Raw genomic sequence first — 9,312 nt, 5'->3', positions numbered from 1 at the left:
CGACCGACGGATGGTGGGCAGCGGCAGCTTTGGAGGACCTTGGGTGAGAGGGAGATTGAAAAATTGGGAGGAGGTAGGTTAATTCCAAAACTTGGGAGGGAAAGGGAAAAAGTAAAACGAGAAGGAGAAATGTAGGTTTATTTTTTTAAAAAAATAGGTTTTTTTATAAAACATTCTTAACGTTTTTAAAACGTCTAGAAACGTCAATAAATTTGAAAATGAAAATTTTTGACGTTTTAAAACGTCAAGAATTTATCGATATTTCTTGACAGTTTTAAAACGTCAAGAATATTGAACTCATAAAAATTCTTGACGTTTTAAAAATGTCAAGAATGTAAAATAAAAAACTTGACGATTTCAAAACGTCAAGAAAGAATTACATATTACTTGACGTTTCAAAACCGTCAAGAATTCTGTAAATTGCCTCCCTTCCGCCCTTTAATCAAAATTTTTGACGGTTTTTTTCATTAAACCGCCCCTTTCTTGACGGTTTTTCAAGAAACCGTCAAGAAAAGAAAAAATCAACCGTCAAGAAAGGATCTTTTTCTAGTAGTGGTAAATGGATGACTTAATTTTTACATGAAATTGTGCAAGTATGTTTGAAGATCTCAAGAAGGGGATGACCCAAGAATTTGAAATGACAAATATAGGACTGATGTCATATTATCTTGGCATTAAGGTGAAGCAGTCAGAGAAGGTATTTTCATCTCTCAAGAAGATACGCTAGAGAAATTCTAGTGAAGTTCAATGATCAATTCTAAGCATGTCACAACTGTTACTGAAATTGGGACCAAACTGTCCAAATATGAAGAAGGAGATGATGTTGATCCTTCATATTTCAAAAGTTTAGTTGGGAGTTTGTGTAACAACCCATAAATTTAAGGAACTTATTATGGGTATTACATTAAGTGGAATTGGAAGTTAAGGAATGTATTTGGTGTTTTGTGTTGGATTAATTAAATATATATACATGGGTGTGTAAATTTAATTAAAGATTATGGAGTTTGGTAGAAATTGTTATTAATTAAGACATGAGAACCCAGTATCCCAAGTTGTTCGAAGATTAGTACTTTCGAGCGAAAGTTTCTTAAAGGAGGGAAGACTGTAACACCCAAAAATTAAGATAATTTTGGAGTTAATAATTATTTGATTAAATATTTGTTGGATGAATATTTAATTAACTAGAGGTTTTGACATGTGGTGTTTGTTGAGTTTTTGATTAAATGTTAGGTTAAGAGAATTAAGTAAAGTTGTGGATTTTTAGTGTTGTTGAAGTTGAATTTAAATTAAATAATTATGGATGTTATTTAATTAAATTGTAGAGTGGAAAGTTTGTTGGAGATTTAATAATTATATGTATATGCAGATATATATATATAATTATTATGTGAAAGGAAAATATATTTATTGAAATATAATTATTTAAGGAAAAGATAATTGTATTTTGGAGAAAGAATATTTAGTAAGGGAAAAAAAGTAAAATAATTATATTTTGGGAAAATATAATTATTTGTAAAAGGATAATTACTTTGGAGAAAGATAAATAATAATTGATAATTGTGGAAGATAATTAATTACTTTGGAGAAAGATAAATAATAATTAACTATTGTGGAAGATAATTAATTATTTTGGAGAAAGATAAATTATAATTAATTATTGTAGAAGATAATTAATTATTTTGGAGAAAGATAAATAATAATTAATTATTGTTGAAGATAATTAATTAGTTTAGAGAAAGATAATTCATGTTGGAAGTTATAAGTGATTTATTGGAAAAGATTTGATTGATTAAAAGAATTGAGTATTTAAGTTAATTTGAGATTTTGGAGGGAAAAGTTAATTTTGGTTGAATTGGATTTAATTGAGTATATATATATGGATATATATTAAATTAATAATTTGAATTTTTGGTGGAATATGATATTAATTATTTGGTTTTGTATAAATAATTAATATGGAAAAGTAAAGTTAATTATATGACGGAATATAATTATAATTATTGAATAAATATATATGTATATTTTAGTATTATATATATATATATCTCATAAAAGAAAAATAAAATAATAATAATAAAAATTATTGTTATTATTTGGGTCTATAAATAACATTGGAATGCTTAAGTTAGAAAGTAAAGGAAAAACAAAAAAAAGGTTCTTCATCGTTTTCTCTAAGATAACCGTCTGCTGTCGCCGTCTCACTAGTTTGAGTTAAGATTGGTCTCTTTGGAAGCTTGAGGATTTAAAGTGAGTGAATTTTTCCATCAAGGATAAGAGAATTTATCAACTTCCATTTGGATAGCCTTGGTAAGCTAAGGTAATGAAATTAATAATTTATTAATTTAATTTTATACCTTTTTGGGGTTTTTTAAAGGTTCAAATTGACTAATTTTTTAAGATTTAAATCTTGGATTTTTTTCCAATCAAGGTTGAATTGGTTTCAACCCAATTTCATTAATTAAGATACTGAGTTTTTCCTTTTGTGATTAGGATCAAATTAATTGGAGATTTTTTACTGTTATCACTTTGTTTGGCTAAAATCTCCAGATAAGAGATTCTCCAACTAAACCTTCGAACTGAATTTAAGAGACCGCATGTAATTATGATTATGCATTGATGGTAGCTAAAATGCATAATTCATTATATTGATTGATGATGATGATTGATGTTTATGTTGATGCATGATATATCAATCACATGATTAAGGACGTTAAGATTAATACTCATGCCATGATATGATGTTATGTTATGCTACATGCTATGAATATGGTATTCTGTTAACTTTGTCTATTAGAGTCGTACATGTATGGGTGTCTTTCTAGATCACCACCTTTTTAGGACTGCGTAGTCAGACGGGACCACCAGTGTGGCATTGACATTGACATAGACATGATTCGAGTGATTCGACGGGATCACTCGCAGTCCGATTGTTTTAGTGTTTCCTTCGGGTATACTAAAGACCAGATTGTCCTAGGTGTTCCTTAGGGTTCACCGAAGACTAGATTTGTTCCTACGGGATCACAGATTGCACGTGTTTAGAAACGTGCCAGTTTAGGGGTACTTCTTTACAGGACTCTAATGGAAAGTTTACAGACACCTAGCGGGTCCCTTACTGAGTATATGTTTATACTCACTCTTTCTATGTTTAATATTTCAGGCAAAGGTAAAGGTAGAGGAAAGTTGGCAAGCGACAGAGAAGTATCCGTGATGCCATATGGAGACTCATTTTTGCATCCGCGTTTATGTATTAGTGTTTCATCATTCTGTTTTTAACGAAAATTTAGTCTTCCCTCTTTTCAAGAATGTGTCTGTTGTTACTGTTTCTTTTTAGTAATGACCTCAGTTTAGTATAAAGGGTTGGGTCGTTACAGTTTGAGATATTTGTGTAACGCCCCAAATTTAAGGTAATTTATTCGTAATTATCTTAAGTTTGATTTTAAATTTTTGGGTGTTATTTAAGTGTTGAAATATTTGATTTGTACAAATTAAAATGTATTAGATATTTTGGAAAAATATCCAATTGTTGTATTTGTGGAAATTTGATTAATTATATATTTGATTGTAAAATTAATTGATTGTGAAGTTCAAAAAATTATATTATGAGGACAATATAATTATTTAAGGGTATACGTTATTTTTTAGAGAATTTTGAATAATAATATTTAGGAATATATAATTATTTGGGTTTAAAGTTAAAATAATTGTATTATGAAAATAATATAATTATTTAAGTTTGGTAGTTTGTTTTTGGAGAAAAAGTTGTGTTTGGAGAGAGGGAGAATATTTGATTTTAAAAGGGGATTTGATGAGTTTTAAATATAGTGAGAGAAGATATAGTTAGCTTATTTGGGAAAAGAAGGAAAGGAAAAAGAATAAGTAGTTAAAAATAAAATAATAATAATAATAATAATAATAATATTATTATTATTATTATTATTATATTTAAATATGATATGGGGAGTTGTGTCATCTCATTCCTAAAAAAAACCTAGTCTCACTAAGCAAACCCTAGCCTCCCAAGTTCGCCGCCACCGTCACCGTCTCCACCTCCACCTCCGTTGCCAGCCAAGCCGATCATCATCGCCGCTGCTGCTACTCCATCGCAACCCGTCGACCACCGAGCCGATCTACCATTCCCGAGCCTTTCAGCTGCAGATTCGGGCCGAGTGTCACCGCCGTCTGTAAGCCATTTTTGTCTGATCTCCTCCATCATCGCCGTTTACATTTTGTTAGTCGTCGCTGTTAGCCGACTGTTTCTGCAAGTCGTGCACGTGAAGTTGTGATTCACGCGTCACACGTGCCGTCGATCCGTCAGTCGCAAGCCACGTGTGTCTTCGCGCCAAACCATCTCCCAGTCGCGTCTCGTCCCAGTTGTGCGCGTGTGTGCGAGCCACTTCTCCAGTCGCCGAGCCGATCCTTATCCGAGCCGCCCCTGCATCTGCAAGTCGTTTTCTACCTCCAGTCAAGTCGAGCCCCCTTTGACCAAGCCATTTGAGCCACCTAGCCTATTTTTTGTCCTTTTCACCTATTTTTGGTAAGTTTGATTGAGTTTTGGTTAGTTCCCAACAAAGATTAATTTTGGACCCTAAATAATTTAATGTTGGATTAAATTGGTTAGATTTAACTAAAAGCTCAGTTTGGAATTTGTCCAACTAAGTGTAAATCGAATTTGACCTTGATTTTAGGTAAGTTAAACCAACTAGATTTTTGGATCCTTAATCAATTGCGAGTTAAATTATTAAACTTAGTTATTTACCCTTATTGTTTAGGATTTTCTCTTGAGAAGCTTGACCATGAATGTTAGGGTAATTTTGTTAAGCTAATCTCGAGGTAAGAGATTCTCCTACTAGGCCTTCGTATTGAAGTGAGAGCTTGCATGAAATCCTTCCATTATGCTTTGATCATGTGTATGGTGATTGGTAGTCAGGATTATTACATGATTATGATGACTGATAGATTCATTTGAGATATGTTTATGATGATAATATTTGAATACGAATGCTATAATTGATACTTATGTCATGTTTATGATGATGTGATGATATGTTTATGCTATGGATAGGGTGTATTGTTATCTTTATCTATTAGAGTCGTACCCACATAGGTGTTCCTCGAGATCACCACCTTTTTATGACTATGTAGTCCGACGTGATCACTAGTCCAGTATGACATAGACATGATTATGAGTGATTCGATGGGGTCAGTCACAACCTGATTGTCTCAGTATTTCCCCCGGGTATACTAGAGACCAGTTTGTCCTAGGTATTCCTTTGGGTTCATTGAAAACCAAAGATATTCCTACGGCATCACAGATCGCACGTGTTCGGGATCATGCCAGTTTAGGGGTACCACTTTATAGGACTATAATAGGAAGTTAACAGGTACCTAGCGGGACTAGTAGTAGGTCCCTGACTGAGTATATTTTTATACTCTCTCTTTCTCGTTTAATTTTACAGGCAGAGGTAGAGGTAAGGACAGAGGGAAGCTGACAAATGACAAGAAGTGACTGTGGCGAGCCATATGAAACACTTTTGCTTCTGCCTTATGTTATTTGTTCAAATTTCAGTATTTATGTATTTGTTTTCATTAACTTTCTCCTTTTAAAACTAGATAGGGTTCGAGTTAGGATTTTATTTAAATTTATTTCTACCTACATTTGTTTATGATTTTAATGAGTTATTTGAGGTTTTGTTTTATTTTCGATTTTTAATTTAAGAAATTTTATTTATCTTTTAATTAGTAATGACCTTGGCTTGGTATAAGGAGTTGGGTCGTTACAATTTAACTTGCATGCAACCCGATATTCTTTTCAGCATTGGATTGGTGAGTCGATTTATGGAATCTCCTACAACTACTCATTTGAAAGTGACCGAGAATTCTTCGTTATTTCAAAGGTATGCTTGACTATGGGTTATTTTATTCTTCATCTAAAGAATTTAAGCTTGAAGGTTATTGTGATAGTGACTGGGTTGGAGATACTAATGATCGAAAGAGCACTAGTGGGTATGTTTTCTTCGTTGGTAATACTGCATTTACTTGGAGTTCTAAAAAGCAACCTATTGTGACATTATCCACCTGTGAGGCAGAATAAGTTGCTGCAGCTTCAAGTGTCTGTCATGCAGTTTGGTTAAGAAATTTGTTAAAGATAGTTAGAATTTTGAAAGGTGATCCATATAGACAATAAGTCAACAATTGCTCTAGCAAAGAATTTTATGTTCCATGATCATAGCAAACACATTGATACAAGATTTCACTTCATCAGAGATTGCATTTCAAGGAAGGAGGTTCAAGTTGAATAAGTGAAAACTGAAGACCAAATTGCAGATATTTTCACGAAGCCACTAATCAAAGTTAATGTGTTTAACAAGTTAAAAACTTTGCTAGGAGTTTTTCAGAAAACATGTTTAAGAGAGGATGTTGAAAATTAAACAGGTAAGTTATATTTGAATTAATTTATGAGAGTTGAGAAATTAAAGGATGTGAGAGTTAAAATGTTAGAGTTAATTTAATAGAGTTTCACATTAGTTAAATGTAGGATTTAAATTGTTGTATTTAATTATAATATAGGTTATGCTCATGATAATCCTATAACTAGGATTCAAATGTTGTAATCTACATCATCCAAGTGTAAGTAGAATACACACAAAAAGTCTTCCAATAAGTTTTATTTCCTCTTGCATATTCTACTTGGTGATGTTTATTTGGGTGTTCATCATACGCTTCCGATAAATAACTCATGGGTTGATGCATATATACGGTTTATTTTCGAATCTCCATGTAAGAAAGAATACTTCGCATCAAGGTGGTGAATGGACCATGTTTTTGTGAGCGTCAAACTAAAAGTCTCCCCCTCATCTTTGGAGGTAAATTTTATTCTAACAATGCCATTTGCTAATCTTTATTTCGCAAATATTATATACATTTTTATCTGTCCTTTCTTTAGGTTCGTAAGCATTTCTTTTGGATTTTGTTTTCACTTACAAATCACGATGACAATAACTATTTAAGATACATATAGCCCTATCATAATCCTACTTAGAAGCAAATTCATATTCATATGGAGTCAATTATTTTACTTAATTAATTGTAATGAAATCCAATAAGTTGAAACATTATCCCATGCGCTAGCTCGTCGACAGATGCGTCTAAAAACTCACTATTTCGTGGCCATTATACTTTCTATACTTAGATAGATCTCTGTCTTGTTCTCTTTCTCTGCCATGGTTGCTCTGTTGACTAAAACACTTCTCATTCTGCTGTTACTGTCAACAATTCACCAAAACACAGGTAACAACCAATATCCATTTGAAATTTCTGGTCAATAATTGCTTAGTTCCAATTAATGAACTTTTCTTTTCACAATCAATGGATGGGGGGGCATCAGAGAAGTTTGTTTCCCAGTTTTTCAAATCCAAATTACTTATTTATGGGAATATGGCCACCAAGTGTTTGTTCAAATGTCTAGGTGGGGAGTTTGAGCAATGGTGTGTAGCAGATGAGCAGATCCCAGATGATGAATTACAAATGGCTTTGGATTGGGCATGTGGAAAGGGAGGTGCTAACTGCAGCAGTATCCAACCAAACCAACCTTGTTTTAACCCAAATACAGTGAAAGACCATGCTTCATTTGCCTTCAATAACTATTTTCAGAGTTTCAAGCACCAAGGTGGATCCTGTTTCTTCAAAGGAGCTGCCATCATTACAGAGCTTGATCCTAGTAAGCTACATTTTACTGTCTACCTTATCTAATTTATGATTCTCTTCCTTTCTTGCAAAAGTTACCCAACTGCTGTTTCTTTTGGATTATACTATCTAGAAAATGCTCCAAAGGGATTTGCCATCATTGCATGCATTTGTCTTTTTCTTACATTATTGAGACAATACTTTGAACCCATGTGCATGCCATGAAGCAGCATGTTGTGTGATACTTATTTAGTCGAGAGAAAAGAGGTTAAAGAACATTATAAAAAGATTCAAAGGCTAATAAGACTTGATGTCTGTCAAGAAATAGAGAGAATCATGCAATTTCCTTCATTTTTTCAATTAACAATGTTGATTCTCAAATAAAATAATAAGAAAGCAAGCTTTATGGCAAAAGAACCACTCTGATCCTTTATCACCTCGAGTGCCTCAAACATTGTTCTGGGGAACCTTTATTAGCCTAATGTATTGCTATTATTCAGTTAGCAAGTCGCAAAAATAGAAAATAAAACATCATAAAACATGAAATTCTGAAAATCTTGTCCTCATTTCCATTTATTTCAAGATGAATTATTCCCTAGCCTCATCCTCATTTATTATTGAACTGAAAATTAGTTGTTTCTAAAAAGTAGATGAAAAGAAGTAGTTAACGGAGACGATCCATCTTTTTCTCACGCCTCCAAATCATAAGATAATGATCCTCTAAAATTCTTTTTGGTTGGTATTGCACAAATATATGCTTATTGTGACAAAAAAAAAAAAAAAAAAAGGACATATATGTAACCTTGAGATTATTTATTTATTTACGTCTCCTTTGATAATCATTTAGGGTTTTTTTTTTTTTTTTTTTTAATTGGGCTTGTTTGTTAACACAATTTTTTTTAAATTGTGATTTTCATCTCTCGTGAGTAAACATTTAACAAATTTGGAGGACAAAGGCAAGTTGTTAAAAGGGAAATATTTTGGTGCAGGCCATGGGTCTTGCCAGTATGAGTTTATTCCATAGTGAGAATGAGAATGAGAAGAGATCAGGGAATAAAATCAAAGGAAAGAGATTGGTTTGAAAGTAAGGAGATAAAATCCCATGGAAGATTGTTATCTAAGTTCTTTACCTTGTTTCATTGTACTTTGAAGCATAGCACAACAAGACTTTTGTCTTTGCCCAGGCAACCATTTATCTTTTTATTTTTCACTTCATTAAATTCTTTTCTTTTGCGTTCATGTTTGCCTTTTCTGGTAGATTCTTGTAAGATATAATTGATTTCCTTACTGATGGTTCTCTGGTGTTCAACGTTCTTGGTATTTTGTTGTTTTGTTTTAAGAATAATAGAAGACTAAAAGAGGTGGCCCCTTCCTTTGTAGTATAGCAATTAGAACCTCCAACCCACTTTTAAACTCTCACTTTTGGGAAAAAGATTATGTCGATTATGTTTCCATTTTAATTATGTGCTTAATTAATCTTTGCTTTAAATTTCTGTTTTAACTAAAATAGTATAACGTGGAGGGCAACTGAATTAATTAGCGAATATAAAAACAAGTTTCAAAATCTACATTTTCATTCAACAAATATTTTGGTTTTGGTTTTATAATTTAAAAAAGACCAAGCTATTT

General features: G+C 32.3%; 1 protein-coding gene across 1 annotated transcript; it reads left to right on the top strand.

The window, feature by feature from the left end:
• Positions 1–6,892: 6,892 nt before the first annotated feature.
• Positions 6,893–9,071, top strand: LOC103502123 (glucan endo-1,3-beta-glucosidase 12). The gene is made up of 3 exons (XM_008465958.3): positions 6,893–7,287; positions 7,466–7,717; positions 8,673–9,071. The coding sequence occupies exons 1-3, from the start codon at positions 7,221–7,223 to the stop codon at positions 8,705–8,707; spliced, it is 354 nt and encodes a 117-aa protein (XP_008464180.1). The 5' UTR covers positions 6,893–7,220; the 3' UTR covers positions 8,708–9,071.
• Positions 9,072–9,312: the final 241 nt, after the last annotated feature.

Source organism: Cucumis melo, chromosome 11 (assembly GCF_025177605.1).
Source record: "Cucumis melo cultivar AY chromosome 11, USDA_Cmelo_AY_1.0, whole genome shotgun sequence".
Classification (NCBI taxonomy): domain Eukaryota; kingdom Viridiplantae; phylum Streptophyta; class Magnoliopsida; order Cucurbitales; family Cucurbitaceae; genus Cucumis; species Cucumis melo.
The sequence above is the reverse complement of the archived record's forward strand: the minus strand, read 5'-3'. Positions and strand labels throughout refer to the sequence as shown.

Bases quoted from the DNA above. Each gene is read 5' to 3' on its own strand.
- LOC103502123 (XM_008465958.3), top strand. From the start codon at position 7,221: ATGGTTGCTCTGTTGACTAAAACACTTCTCATTCTGCTGTTACTGTCA. The intron at 7,288-7,465 runs GTAACAACCAAT...TCAAATGTCTAG, and splicing joins AACAATTCACCAAAACACAG to GTGGGGAGTTTGAGCAATGG. The intron at 7,718-8,672 runs GTAAGCTACATT...ATTTTGGTGCAG, and splicing joins CATTACAGAGCTTGATCCTA to GCCATGGGTCTTGCCAGTAT.